Source organism: Maniola hyperantus, chromosome 9 (assembly GCF_902806685.2).
Source record: "Maniola hyperantus chromosome 9, iAphHyp1.2, whole genome shotgun sequence".
Classification (NCBI taxonomy): Eukaryota; Metazoa; Arthropoda; class Insecta; order Lepidoptera; family Nymphalidae; genus Maniola; species Maniola hyperantus.
The window spans coordinates 12,031,924-12,047,558 of NC_048544.1; the positions used below are offsets into that span (position 1 = coordinate 12,031,924).

At 39.5% G+C, this 15,635-nt stretch overlaps 1 protein-coding gene across 2 annotated transcripts in view; it reads left to right on the forward strand.

Moving 5' to 3' along the window:
• The window catches only part of Chc (clathrin heavy chain), a 31,033-nt gene extending 15,653 nt beyond the window's left edge, over positions 1 to 15,380 (forward strand). For both annotated transcript variants that reach the window (XM_034971712.2, XM_034971713.2), the window contains exons 14-29: positions 265 to 407; positions 954 to 1,088; positions 1,747 to 1,969; positions 2,531 to 2,705; positions 3,057 to 3,211; positions 3,756 to 3,980; positions 4,666 to 4,906; positions 6,069 to 6,226; positions 6,979 to 7,146; positions 7,268 to 7,417; positions 7,887 to 8,129; positions 8,492 to 8,606; positions 9,277 to 9,443; positions 9,823 to 9,909; positions 11,005 to 11,131; positions 11,655 to 15,380. In XM_034971712.2, the coding sequence (XP_034827603.1) occupies positions 265 to 407; positions 954 to 1,088; positions 1,747 to 1,969; positions 2,531 to 2,705; positions 3,057 to 3,211; positions 3,756 to 3,980; positions 4,666 to 4,906; positions 6,069 to 6,226; positions 6,979 to 7,146; positions 7,268 to 7,417; positions 7,887 to 8,129; positions 8,492 to 8,606; positions 9,277 to 9,443; positions 9,823 to 9,909; positions 11,005 to 11,131; positions 11,655 to 11,761 (2,619 nt within the window). In that variant the 3' untranslated portion in view covers positions 11,762 to 15,380. The remainder of the gene's footprint in view (positions 1 to 264; positions 408 to 953; positions 1,089 to 1,746; positions 1,970 to 2,530; positions 2,706 to 3,056; positions 3,212 to 3,755; positions 3,981 to 4,665; positions 4,907 to 6,068; positions 6,227 to 6,978; positions 7,147 to 7,267; positions 7,418 to 7,886; positions 8,130 to 8,491; positions 8,607 to 9,276; positions 9,444 to 9,822; positions 9,910 to 11,004; positions 11,132 to 11,654) is intronic.
• Positions 15,381 to 15,635: the final 255 nt, after the last annotated feature.

Below are 15,635 nucleotides of genomic sequence, written 5' to 3' on the forward strand. Positions count from 1 at the left end.
GCGACTTTGTCCGCGTGGATTTACATTTTTCAAAATCCCGCGGGAACTCATAGATTTTCTGGGATAAAAAGTAGGCTATGTCCTTTCGCGGGATGCAAGCTATCACTGTACCAAATTTCGTAAAAATCGGTTGAACGGATGGGCCGTGAAAGGCGAGTAGATAGACAGACAGATGGACAGATAGACTGACACACTTTCGCATTTATAATATTAGTATGGAAGTATGGATAAACACAAATTTGAATTCAAATTGTAACTCTGTAGGTGAACCCATCTCGCCTGCCCGTCGTCGTTGGCGGTCTGCTGGACGTGGACTGCGCGGAAGATATCATCAAGAACTTGATACTGGTCGTGCGCGGACAGTTCTCCACCGACGAGCTGGTTGCGGAGGTCGAGAAGAGGAATAGGTAAGGAACAAAACACGCTGCCTGTGACTAGGTTTGTGCTTGTGGTAGACTCGCGCACCGAGGGTTCGGTACTCGGATATTTTTTTCGACATTTTGCACGATAAATAAAAACTGTTATGCATAAAAATAAATAAAGATCCGTTAACGAATGTCCAGGTAGAGCCCTTTCATGTGATACCCCACTTGTTACAGTAATCGCACATTGAAAATTAAAAAGACTAATTATTTATTCATGAACATTTTTTTATGTGATGTAACCACAAATTCACGGTTTCGATTTTTTTCCTTTACTTGTGCTATACCTGCCAAATTTCATGATTTGAGGTCAACGGGAAGTACCCTGTAGATTTCTAAACAGATACGACACACAGACACAACAAAGTGATCTGCCTTTTTCCTTTCGAGGCATGGAACCCTAAAAAAGGATAAAAACACTGTCAAACTTGTTTGCACAGCTCTGTCAGGCCTGGCTGGAAAACTAATACATTACTTATTCATATTTATAAATATTTATTTCAGTGTTTTGTAAGTTTTGACATTTTTTAGGTTGAAATTGCTCCTCCCATGGCTGGAAACCCGCGTCCACGAGGGTTGCAACGAGCCAGCGACGCACAATGCCCTCGCAAAGATCTATATCGATTCCAACAATAATCCTGAACGGTTCCTCAAGGAAAATCAATGGTAAGTGACAAAAACATTGAAAGAAATTTCTATAAAATAAATAGATCGCATATTATTTCTAATTGACAAGAAGCAAATCATTTTTTTCATCATTACTTCCCATCAGGTGTGATTGTGATCAAGCATGTGTCTATAGTTTAAAAAAATCAAAATGATTCCATTAAACTTGCTGCAATCTACAAACTGACTGCAAAATTAGCTTGTTATGCAGTTCTATTGCAATTGATGCAACTGCCGATCGACTGGACTGAGTCGGTGTGTAGTTGACAATGAATGCCTACTACTAAAACTGCACGCAGACTTTTGCAGTCAAAGTTTGAGCGTTCAAGTGATTAGTGATAAACTTTTAAACTTTAAGGGTGTCTGGCAGGCGGTTGCCATGATACTAATTGTCTGGCAATGCGTGACGTGATTTGTAATACTATTCTGAAGAAAATATAAAAAAAATTGACTGTATACTTTGACGTAAGATTTTTTACACCTTTATTACTTGTTATCTCCCAAAGCCACCATGATCCAAACAAACGTTCCTACCAGTGTTGGGGACAATATGCAGAGAAACTTTCAGCTATTATAAAATAACAAATAAGCAAAGGTCTGGTACGCGCTGGCTATTAGTCCATAACTTGTCATAGTATAAAAAAATCGTACTTTACAGGTACGACTCGCGCGTCGTCGGCCGCTACTGCGAGAAGCGCGACCCTCACCTGGCGTGCGTGGCGTACGAGCGCGGGCAGTGCGATCGCGAGCTGATCGCAGTTTGCAACGACAACTCGCTGTTCAAGACGCAGGCGCGGTACCTCGTGCGGCGCCGCGACCAGGACCTCTGGCTCGAGGTTTTGTCTGAATCCAACCCGTTCAAGCGACAACTAATCGACCAGGTAAGGAGTTATATTTATGTCATCACTACCCATATCATAAATGAAAGTGTTTTTTTTTGTTTTATTGGTTTGTCCTTCAATGACGCCGCAACCGAGCAACCGATTGGCGTGATTTTTTGCATGGTTCTAGTTAAAGACCTGGAGATTGGCATAGACTACTTTTTATCCTGGAAAACCAAAAATTCCCATGCGATTTTTGAAACCCTAAACCTTTTTCGATCTGGTCACGCCTTCACCTTTTTATTATTGTACCGCAAGGCATCGCCCAAGCCGGCACCCGTACGTAGTCGAAATTCCACGGATACGTACGAAGCGATTTGCCCCTTCACTTCTTATTCTAACTGCTATAGTTTGGAACACCCTTCCATCAGTTTTCCCCTCCAATTATAATATGGGTACCTTCAAGTCAAGAGTGTATAGATATCTTCTCTTATCACCAGGTCTGATTGCAGCCAAGCGCTACTAATAAATTTAAAAAAAATGATGATTAGACTTTAGAGGCTTACAGAAGTCTTATTAAATTTGACATTTTAATATTTATAAATTTTTCTATTACTACAGGTAGTGCAAACAGCTCTCTCAGAAACTCAAGACCCTGAAGACATTTCGGTGACAGTGAAAGCCTTCATGACCGCCGACCTGCCCAACGAACTGATCGAATTACTCGAGAAGATCGTGCTCGACAACTCCGTGTTCTCTGACCACAGGAATCTCCAGAACTTGCTCATTTTGACAGGTGTGTACAAAATAGAACATAATTTTACTGAACATATCTAGATGAATGGGGTGACACTGGCTACAATATATGTTTTGGCTTTATAGTGCTATTTTCAAATGTTGTTTTTTTTCCTTTTTAATTCGTTCTTTGGCTGGGCAATCATAATTTTTTTAACTAGGTAGAAAACTTGTGATATTTGGAAAGAATTATTATTTATTAGACTAAGCAGCTTTCGCTGATGCGTCTATATCAGAAGTGCTTCGAGTTTTCCAAGTGTTTGTCTAATCTATTCTTGAACTGGTTGACAGAACTTGACATAACCACATCCTTAAGCTTATTCCATATGTTAGAATATATGTTTTTGTTCAGCTATAAAGGCGGACCGCACCCGTGTGATGGAATACATCAACCGTTTGGACAACTATGACGCACCGGATATAGCTAATATCGCCATCAACAACGAGCTCTACGAGGAGGCCTTCGCTATCTTCAAGAAGTTTGACGTCAACACCTCTGCTATTCAAGTAAGTTGATTGGAAATGATACTAATTTAATCCTGTACAAAACTAACTATACTCTATCCGCACAAACAAGTTAGTGTAGCGCTTTCTCTGTTACGTAATCCCATACAAATGATAAAGACAAAAATCTCAGTTGGCGTTAACCAATTTGAGTCACCAACCAATCACAAACATTTTTTCAAAAAACATTTGAAATTCAAGTCGAAAATGTTTTCAAAATACATTCGAAAATCAATTAGAAAACATAGATTTATTTGTGATTGGTTGGTGTATCAAAATAGTTAGCGTCCACTAAGACCTTTGTCATGAGCCCTATACTAACTTCTTTCCGCGGATATAGTATAGTAAACTTTGACCACTAATAAAAATCATAGTGGATTGCACAAGTTGGTATTCATACCTTTATGATTAAGTTTAAAGGTATTTTTTTAAATATTGCAACTAATCATCGAAAAGAGCCTTTACAACTTCTTGGCTTATATACTAAAAGTCATAGCCAATTGTTGAAAAAAAATCCAAAAGTTGTAACACGTCATTTGTATTACAGGTTCTAATCGACCAAGTGAATGACCTCAAGCGCGCGTACGAGTTCGCGGAACGCTGCAACGAGCCCGGCGTGTGGTCGCAACTCGCCAAGGCGCAGCTGCAGCAGGGCCTCGTCAAGGAGGCCATAGACTCGTACATCAAGGCGGACGACCCGTCCGCGTACCTCGACGTGGTCGAGACGGCGTCCAAACAGCAGTCTTGGGATGACCTCGTGCGGTATTTACAGGTTCGTCCATTCAAAGTTATAAACTGGCGCATTAACCCAGCTTGCTCGAGCTGAATCTCTAAAACCCTTCCTTAGCTTTTTAAGGAAGAATTTTAGAGATTCGACATTACAAAGAAATTTTGCATAATTTTAGTTCTTGATCCACCTGTTAAAGTTTTGTTCTGTTGAGACAGTTTCCCTTTTTAAAAAACAAAAATATGTATAGATGAGATTGTGTTCTTATCCTAGACTTTGTTTCGCATATTAATTTAACAATATTATGATGAAAAGAACTTTCTTTCCTCGCACATCAATCAACTCCCATCGGCGGTGTTCCCACTAGATTAAAAGATGGGGTTATTCAAGGGGGTGGACCAACAAATTCCTGAAAGGCCGGCAACGCATCGGCAGTTCCTCTGGTGCTGCAAATGTTCATGGGCGGCGGTAATCACTTAACATCAGGTGACCCGCCTGCTCGCTTGCTCTCTCTCTTGCGATCTCTATTTTAAAAAAGCTAGGAAAAAACCAGATATCACATACACAATAATTAACAACAAATGAAGTAATTCAGTGGCGACGATCAGCCATATTAAATTTTAATAGATGAAAACTTCTTTTTACCTTTCATTCGAAGAACGCTAAAAAAAAATTTTTATGTTTCGTAGGGAAGATCTGATGACCATTAATTCCCAAATCCCCCTTTTAGATGGCACGAAAGAAAGCACGCGAATCGTACATCGAATCGGAACTCATCTACGCATACGCGCGAACCGGGCGCCTGGCTGACCTCGAGGAGTTCATCTCCGGACCTAACCATGCTGACATACAGAAGATCGGCGACCGCTGCTTCGAGGACAAAATGTACAACGCGGCCAAGTTGCTGTACAACAATGTCAGCAATTTCGCGCGCCTAGCTATCACATTGGTGCATCTCAAGGAATTCCAAGGTAAGTTTTATGCATATAACATTGACAACTAAGTAACTATCATCCTACCTCAAGGAGTTTATCTTGAAGCCCAATCACGCTGACATACAGAAGATCGGCGACTGCTGCTTTGAGGACAAAATTTCCAACTTTTTAAAATTTCAATGCCTTGCAGTACGATAGTAGAAAGGTAAGGGACGAAGATAAAAAGTTCTTGGGCATACTCTCTGAAATATTAGGCATATCAGAATACCGATAGATAGGCATGTTTGCGTCATAGTTACCTTCATATTAAGTTTACTTGGCGCAAAAATCGCAAATGTTGTGTTCACTTGTCATCGATATACATATCAGTGTGTGTTATAGTTAGTATGTCATGTGGTAAATGTAGAATATGTATATTGTAAGTGTTCCTTATTATTAAAATTAAAATTAAAACAAAGTTCCAAACTTTAAATTGGCCAGCGCGGCTTTGTCTAGCCTTTTAGAGTGTGAGACCGAGATCTATATAGAGCTCATTGTGACTTGAATTTCTGAGAAACATCAAAGTACGCTCTATAGATTTATCGCAAAACCGATGGCCGTTGCATTGCGCTTTGGAGTGACCTAGTACCAGTAGCGTAAGAGCAAGAGCTCCAGCCTTTTGGATCGGCGATAAAGGGGGCGGGAGAAGGTTAAAGATCGTGTGTGGTGACGCGCTCTTTATAAGCCAACGTTCAGTTGTGAATGCATCTTAGAACAAGGACTATTAGAAGTAGCTCTATTGTGACTTACTGTTAGAGCGAGATAGCTAAATGCATTTAAGCTATTATAAGAACGTGACAGAATGATTATGTTTTGTCCTTATCACCATGGCCACTTTTTTTTGTTTGCCAAAATGTATTTGTACGCGAGTATTTGGAAACAACCAACGTGAAGTGAGGTTATGTTGACTCAAGTATTGTAAATAAATAATTGATTCGTTTTGTTGTTTTTTGTTTTTGAAGTTATTGTGCAATGGTGGGTTGTAGTATACTAGGCTACAATAGCCGAAGCGAACGTAAAATAGACGGAATAACATTTCACAAGTAAGTACCTCTGCTTGAGCGAGAGGGACTGAGGGGGCCACGCTAGTTGCATATCTGTGGAATGCATACAGGTTGATGCATCGATGGATGAATAAATGGTCGTTCTTGTTGGCTAGGTGCTGTGGACAGCGCTCGCAAAGCGAACTCGACGCGGACGTGGAAGGAAGTGTGCTTCGCGTGCGTGGACGCGGGCGAGTTCCGCCTGGCGCAGATGTGCGGCCTGCACATCGTCGTGCACGCGGACGAACTCGAGGACCTCATCAACTACTACCAGGTGACGATTCCTTATAATTTCATCATCATCATCATCATCATCAACCAATAGACGTCCACTGCTGGACATAGGTCTCTTGTAGGGACTTCCACACGCCACGGTCTTGCGCCGCCTGGATCCAGCGGCTCCCTGCGACTCATCTGATGTCGTCTGTCCACCAAGTGGGGGGGTCTTCCAACACTGCGTCTTCCGGTGCGAGGTCGCCATTCTAGCACCTTGGGACCCCAACGTCTATAGGTTGTACGAACTATGTGCCCTGCCCATTGCCTTATAATTTACAATAATATTATTTCTTTCGATTTTTGTAATTTTAAAAAATCTAAGAAAAACTTATGAAATAAATAAAACAAATGAATAGAAAGAAATATAGCTGATCCCGGCTGTACTCACGGAGTTAATCGGCGTGAGCTCGAGTAGTTTCGAACCCATCCGGTGTCCTTTTTCACAGGGACCCAGCTCGTAGCGCGGAGCGGTTGAGTCTGTTTTGTAAAACACTAATTTTTTAAAAATCCTAATCCCAAAGAACTCTTTGATGTTCCAGAATAAAAAGTAGTATATGTCCTTCCCCGGGACGTAAGCTAACTCTACCAAATATCATCAAAATTAGTTAAACTGTTGGGCTGTGAAAAGCTAGCAGACAGACAGACAGACAGACTCATCACATTTATAATATTATGTATATATATAGTATGGATTTCTTTTAATAAAGATATATTTTCTGTATATTAATAGCGTTAACATAATTGTGTCAGGACCGAGGCCACTTCGACGAGCTCATTAGCCTGCTGGAAGCCGCCCTGGGCCTGGAGCGGGCTCACATGGGCATGTTCACGGAGCTGGCCATCCTCTACTCCAAATACAAGCCCGTCAAGATGCGCGAGCACTTGGAGCTGTTCTGGTCGCGAGTTAACATACCAAAGGTACCTACAGTCTGTTATTTTACTTCCTATTTACTTTTTTACTATTTTAAGTTTAAATATATGGTAATAGTCACGATTTTATTAATATTTATTTGTTAGTTCAATATAAACTTTTTTCCAGGTTCTCCGCGCAGCAGAGCACGCACACTTATGGTCGGAGCTGGTGTTCCTGTATGACAAGTACGAGGAGTACGACAACGCGGCGCTCACCATGATGCAGCACCCCACAGAGGCCTGGCGCGAGGGACACTTCAAAGACATCATCACCAAGGTAATTGACATCTCTTGTGGCGGACCTGGTCTGGCGTACAACAACAAAATTGTATTGTATAAATCGGGTATGTACCACGATTAATTAGGCGAATTTTAACTGCCGACTCATGCAACTGAGGCGTAATATCGGCAGTTTAAAATCGCCTAATTAATCGTGGTATGTACCAGTTTTATACAATACAATATGTCGTTAAACCACGAAATAAGACAGCAAAAGGTTTCCTACTGGCTGGACTCTTCCTCCAATATGCTTGGGTAGAATTACTGTGAATCTTTTTCAGTTGGGTGTGTTGTATGTTACATAATAGTCAGGCAGTTTATAATTTTATATTTATTTTTCATTTTCATCATAACTTTCTGAGGTAGTAGGACTGCAACGTATGACCCTTTGCGAACCTAGATATGACTACAACAGCTATAAATAATATAACAACCGTACATTAAATAAAAACTTCAAATATTTACAGGTGGCGAATATGGAGCTTTACTACAAAGCAATTCAATTCTACCTGGACTACAAGCCCCTCCTACTCAATGACTTACTACTGGTGCTGGCGCCTCGCATGGACCACACGCGAGCGGTCGCGTTCTTCACCAAGGCGGGCCACCTGCAGCTCGTGAAGGCGTACCTGCGATCAGTGCAGAGTCTCAACAACAAGGCTGTCAACGAAGCTCTCAACTCGTTGCTCATAGATGAAGAGGACTACCAGGTGAGCTCGAAAGTGTATCGCAGAAATGTAATCACAAAAAAAAACGGGATAATCAATCAAAATATTACGTCGAGCTCGTTACGCTCGCGAGAAGTCTGTTTATAGTGTAGTGACAGTTGAGAGAGTTGTGTATCAATTTTCAAATCTAAATATATAAAAGGAAAAGCTGACTGATTGATCTATCAACGCACAGCTCAAACTACTGGATGGATAAAAAAATAAAAAAACGAAGAGGGTCATTTTCTGATAATGATGGTCTGATACAACTATTAGATTAAGATTCTTGTATGTTTTTTTCATATGTTTACGTTGTGTTGTGTGCAACAAAAATTAAATAATAATATTACGATTTCTTTCTCCAGGGCTTACGAACATCGATAGATGCATTCGACAACTTCGACACAATTGCGCTGGCGCAACAATTAGAAAAACACGAACTTACCGAATTTAGAAGAATCGCCGCCTACTTATACAAAGGTAATTACTAAAAATCTCATGTAACTGGCAATTTTTATTAAACACATTACTAAATGAATTGTATTTAACAAAATATTTTTTCTCGACTTGTTTGCTCTTCATATTTGTTTATGTATTCGCCATATTAAATCTTTATGACGTCATAGCCTATGACACTTGCGTGTGCACACCCACACACACCTGCAACCCGTCGGAAATATCTGAGAACCTGGCTTAGTGACGTCATGCAAAGTGCTCGCGTTGGCACCGGTACTGGATAGGCGGAAAACGGACTGGAAAACGGGCGAGCTGCGGGGAAGCGCATTCCAACGAGGTGCTCAGATATTTCCGACGTGTTGTACACAACAGCTAAAGATTACAGTAGTTTCAGAAATTACTTCCTACAAACAAACTTACAAACTTTGTAAAGCGAGGTTTAGATTAGCAACAAAACTTGCAGAAGTTAACTTCCGCAAGCTATTTCTACTGTGTAAACAATCACTTCCGCAAGTTTTGTAACTTGCTGGACTTGCCGCAAGTCACAAATGTATGCACACATACAATATTGCTCGTAGTGTAAACAATTCTGCAAGTACTTGCGGAATAACTTGCAAGAAGTTCTTGCTAGTCTAAGCCACGCTTAATATTAGTATCCAGATAATAGATACCCTTACCTTAATTATGTTTCCAGGCAACAACCGGTGGAAACAGAGCGTGGAACTGTGCAAGAAGGACGCGCTGTACGCGGACGCAATGGAGTACGCGTCTGAGTCGCGGCAGCCCGAAGTGGCCGAGGAGCTGCTCGACTGGTTCCTCGAGAGAGACAACTTCGAGTGCTTCTCCGCCTGCCTTTACCAGGTATCTTAGAACAAACCTGCGAGGTATCGTGGAACACCTATCAGAATCGAAGCACACTTAACTATTTGTGTTATAAGTATTTTTTTAACATCATCAACCGATAGACGTCCCCCTTGTAGGGTCTTCCACACGCCACGGTCTGGCGCCGCCTGAATCCAGCGACTCCCTGCGACTCGTCTGATGTCGTTCGTCCACCTAGTGGGGGGTCTTCCACATCTTCCGGTGCGAGGTTGCCATTCCAGCACCTCGGGACCCCAACGTCTATCGGTTTTACGAACCATGTGCCCTGCCCATTGTCACTTCAGCTTCACAACCCGTTCAGCTATGTCGTTTAGTCTATTCTCTTATATTTTTGTAAGTTAATTCTTATTTTTTCCAGTGTTATGACCTGTTGAAACCTGATGTAGTAATCGAATTAGCCTGGAGGCATAACATAATGGACTTCGCTATGCCCTACCTCATTCAGGTATTAACTTTGATTTAATAATTATTGGAGACAGTGATATAAGTACAGGGAAAATTTGTAATCCCTTAATTTTTTTTTGATGGTTTTGTATTATTTGAACAAAGTGTCATAACACATTCTGCACTTTAAAAAAAATACAATCAAATACGACCGTAAAACAAAAAAATCATGGACATTTCATTCTTAATAACTAAAACTGGACTGTGTGCAGTCATTCACTCTGACTTGAGTGTGTTGAACATGTATTAAATATGCAGGAGATGAATTGCATGGAAGTATCCATAAACACAGCCTCACAGGTGCACTCTCATAGTCGATTTAATGGGAATCCAACGTCTGGAGAGATGCACAGGTTTGTTACACTGGGAACTTCCCTACTTCAGGCTGCTAATAAGAATTTCTTGACAGAAAATGCATAAAAATAGGTCTGGAGGGAGAGTTCTAGACTAGACCAATAGACCATTAATCACACTAATATTATAAAGGCTAAAGTTTGTGTATGTGTGTTTGTTACTCTTTACTCTTAACTACTGGACGGATTTGGCTAAAATTTGGACTGCAGATAGATTACACCCTGGATTAACACAAGCTACTTTTATCCCGGAAATCAAAGGGTTCCCGAGGGATTTTGAAGAACGAAAATCCACGCGGGCAAAGAAGTCGCAGGCATTAGCTAGTATATAATAGATATACTAAATAAAATACAACTCAGCCTTTCGTCTCTGTATTCCTAGCCGGTGGCAGTTACAGACGTAGCATAGGAGACACTAGTTCTAGTCTAGATTCTATATAAAAAGTCCGTTTAGTCGCACGGTAGCGCGTTCCAGGTCACCCATACCGCGCACTTTGGCTGCGCTCAACGCGCTGCTGAAGGAGTCCCCTCGCTGTGACATATTTGCTGACAAATGGGCTGACCTCATGGGTCAGATCTTGCACTTTTGTGAAAATTTATAATTTTGCTTTTTAAAATTTATAATTTTATCAATTTTTGTAAGTATGTTTATGTTAGTTTGTACTCGTAGTTTAGTTAGTGTAATTGGCTTTATGGCCGTTCTAATTAAATAATAAATAAATAAATAAACTGTCACGTTCCAGACGGTACGCGAGCTCACAACGAAAGTGGAGAAGTTAGAAGAGGCTGATGCGAAACGCAGCACAGAGGTCGCGGAGCAGGAAGCCAAGCCCGCTATGATCATGGAGCCGCAGCTTATGCTCACCGCCGGTAAGTTCCGTAATACCAGACTTTGATATGTGCTTTCCATTGTCGCTCCAAGTGGAGTGTGAGCGCATGTTGTTAAAAATTAAAACTTTTAAGGGCGGGACATTACTCAAGTGTGAGTTAGATTGCGTTTTTCTGTACAAATGAATTTTGCCGATGCCACATGTTATAAAATCGACGTATAACGCGTAAAATTTTACTTCTCACGCTTGGTGCGTCAAATTTAACTTTTTGTGTCAAATTTCATGTCAAAAGTACGATTTTTTAGTCTTTATTTGTGAAAAGTGAACATTTGATCCATATATTGACTTTTGACATGACAATTGACCCATAGAGTTAAAATGTCGCGTGAGGAGTCTTTTTTTTACGGACTATATAGTGCGTACTGACACAACTGTCATATCACAAGTACAATTTTAGCCCTTGGGTAAACCAAACAAATATGGCGAGTACGTTTAACCAAATTATTTCAATGTTATTATTTAAATAAAGGAGGTTCTCATTAGAATTGTTCCCGTGTCCCCAGGTCCGTCGATGCCGTACGTGCCGGGCGTGGCGGCGCAGGCGTCGTCGCCGTACGCGTACGCGGCGCAGGCGCCGTCGCCCGCGCCCTACCATGGCTACGGCATGTAGGGACCCGCCGCCCCGCAATGGCGGGCCGTGGCCAACTACCACTACTGAGAAGCGATATTGACCACCTCACGCGCGCGACGCCGACGTGCCCACGCGGCTCACATGAAGCCGGATATTATCACAAATTGTCTGTTGGAAAAGTTCTGTCTCACTCATGTCAGAAGCGTACGTCCGACTTCTTTTTTTAATTTATTAACTGCTCAGAGTCATACAAAGTATATGAGCAGAGTGCCTTCTGACGAATATTTTTCTGACAGGAATTTCTGATAATATGCACAGGCCTTATTTATTGTCTTGTAATACAAGGAACAGCCCGCCTCCCTGGTTTGACAGCTACACAAGCAAGACTACCAATTGTTGACAAAAGTTCATTAAACAAGTCTGAACAACTTAAATTACAAATGGCAATAATTAATTCGTGGAAATTTAGACGTTATTTCGTTACAATGAGGTGCCATTTCAATTGTACACAATTTTGTCAAAAATGCACAAAAATATACCCTGATATTGGGTGACTACGGTGGAACAGATTTTGAGTGTAATTGTAGATTTTGCTGGTGTAAGGCATCATTTCATACACAATATCCTTGTATTACAAATCATACACGCGTCGTCGTCGCCCTTTGTCCGGAGTCCTTAGTAATTTTTAAGTGAATAAACGTGAATTAGCTGAAATCTATCCGATAGGGACCTTATTAGAAATTTGACAGATTAATTTGCAAATCACGTTTATTAACTTCAAAATTTATAGTAAGGCCTTTGTGCCACCGACACTCGATATAAGAATTGACCCACCAGACATCGCGGTATAATCAAGGAACCTAAATTGGGCCCTAGGCCAAAAATAGGCCTGACCATTTTAGCACTACGTGTAGGGGGCCTTGATGCTGATAGGACGATGATATAACTAACTATCAGTTATAAGGGCTGGCGCTTTGGCGAGGCATAGCGCAGAACATTTTTACTGCCTAACCAATATCGACTTTGCTTATGTTGAAATAATTTCGAAAATCAATTGACACACTAGTTAGATTTTCCCCTTTACTCTTGGTGATGTTAACTAAAGACGATAATGGTTTGGCAGGGAAAAATGCTCTGCGCTGCGCTTTACCAGATGTGCGCCGGTCCTAAGAGACATTAAGATTGTAACAGTTATTATCGACCGATCCCACACTTTAGCCATCATGGTACTCAATTTTTATAGACATAGTGCAGTATCTAATGAAAATTATAATCTTATAGGTAGTGATAATAAAATAAGAGTCACCATTGTTCATTTAACAATATTCTCTTTACATTTTCGATTGAAAATACTTGTAAAAAAACATAGATAATGTGGCTAATTCCGTTGTACACAATCTCTAAACTAAACTAAAATGGCACGTCTAAATCTATTGCTATCCCTTTCATAATATTGGTTGCGGAAAAGGATAGCATTAGATTTAGACCTGTTAATTTAGTTTAGTTTAGAGATTGTGTACTAGAGAATCGGCCCCATTATTAGACTACTTTTTTTCTTCTATAAAATGGGGTTTCTTTCATAAGCAGCATGGCCTAATAATTGAGATATTTCGGTCTCTGAAAAATATTTAGTGTGTCGAAAATGTTTAGAGTAATTTTTAATCTAGACAAAATGTGGTTGGGTCCATCAGTATAGTTAATAGGGAGTGTCGGACTGTGCAAAACTATTTAAACATACTAGCTCTCAAATATACAATATACTTACCATTCAATGTAGAGAGTTAAATAAATACATAGTTTGTTGTTATTCGTAGGGATTCAATCGCATTACTTGTCAAAGGCTGCTAAACTAATTTATGTACTGAAAATAAAAACCTACGTAATTTAAAATTGTTACTAGAGTTTCCTGCATTAGCAAGTAGATTGAATCTCTATCACAAAGTAATGGCTAGTTCATAAAGGTGCATTCACACCTGCGCTCGCGCACGCACCGTGCACACAACGCGCATCGAACACGTATGGACGCGTCACTGCTGTGCGCTCGTATATATCACGAATGTGTATATCATGTTATGTACATGTTGTACTCACGAACTTGTCGAAGTCACGCCGTGAATTGTACAACATGCACTCGAACCGCTCGCAAACACTGAACACGTCCCCATGTTCTTATGATGCACATTGTGTGCACAGATCGTGCGCGTGCGCTGGTGTGGATCAGCCTTAATATTTCACGTTTGTGATCCATTATTTATTGAATGATACAATATAACGTTCTTTAAAAATTTTGCGCCTTGCATTAATTTTGCAAAATCACTAAATTATTATTAGGAAAAAAATTGTCGGTACCTATGTACTGCAATTTTAATCCAAGTAATTTAGAAAAGTAGCATAATTTGTAAAGTTCTCGCTACTGTTTACTAAGCAACTGTACCTACCATTGTTCTCGTCGCCATCAGAGCTTAGATATGCCACTAGGTGTATAGATAACTATACATGTGTATGTACATAGTGATTGATCGTCGCGACGTTCACGTCCGATTACTTATTAGCTATTTAAATTATAACATACATAAAAGAAGTTATTCTAAATTATGAGCAAAATATTGTATAAGTGAAAATTAAAATTCAAATAGATATTGTTCAATATAGTTAATACTTTATTAATATATTAAAATTTGTTCAGATGATTTATATTGAAATTGTATGACCATTGACCAGTGCTAGGGCTTTATCGAAATAAATAGAGATTCTGGCAATAGTGCAATAATCAAGTTACTTGGCATTCATTTAGAAAGAAAGAAAACATCAAGCTTTTGATGTACTCAAAAGTATTTCAACATTTCAAAATGAATATTGTTATATGTATATAATGCTTTCAAAGTAGATGATTATTAATATGGGAGATGAAAATAAATTAAACAAGCAACTCCTGGTAAATGGAAAGCTAACATTGTAGGTATGATTAGACTTAGTTTAGGCGGAAGTGCACTATGATGTTATTATTTTGGATTATTTTTGTTTGCGAGCGTGTGTGAAGTTTTGTATAAGACACGCGTGTTGCTTGCGTTGCGTCATTTAACACACCTTGGTATGCCTTCACTAGATAATACTTTAGATTATTACTTATAGTTGAACCAGGGAGGTCCTCTGGTGCCTTTGTTATTAACTATCAACAATTTTTATAGAGATTATCGTTTCTTTTTTTACATTGTCTTCAAATGCTGTTACAATAATAATTAATGTAAACTCAACATATTGTTACACTGTAACATCATGGCCAGAGTGTAATCCAATGATTACTATGATGTTAAAATAATTCATTGAAATCATTCCTGTCACTAACATTATTGTTTATAATTTCTTATTACTTAAAGCAAAAAGGAAGTTGCAGTAGTTACTATTATAATACACTTATGTTTTTTAGCAAAACTAGATTTTCTTTAGTATGAAGTTATTTTATATTGAACCGAATAATATAGATATACTTCTGCTAAACGCAGCACATTATTAACGCCGGTAAAATATATAAAGTAAATACTGCAATATCCCTTATAATATAATAAAACTGAAAATTACTAGTATTGTATTTATTCGTGTATGATACTATTTTCCCTTAATTTTATTATAGTAAGATTATATTATATTAATAAATTAACCTGAATGGTTTTTATTGTATTACCCTAATTCCTAGTAGCACGAAAGATTACTTTTAAAAAATGTAATAGAGAATGCATAGTACCTGATAGTAGTTACCTAATAGATAGTCAACCTCAGTCAACTTATAATCTTTCAGTGACTACTGACTATACAGACACTCCTTAGATTAGGTACCTATAGACAATCAAAGCTACACTTATATCTACTGAAAAGCTGAGGCACCGTTGCTACTTGCTCTTGTGTATGATGATGA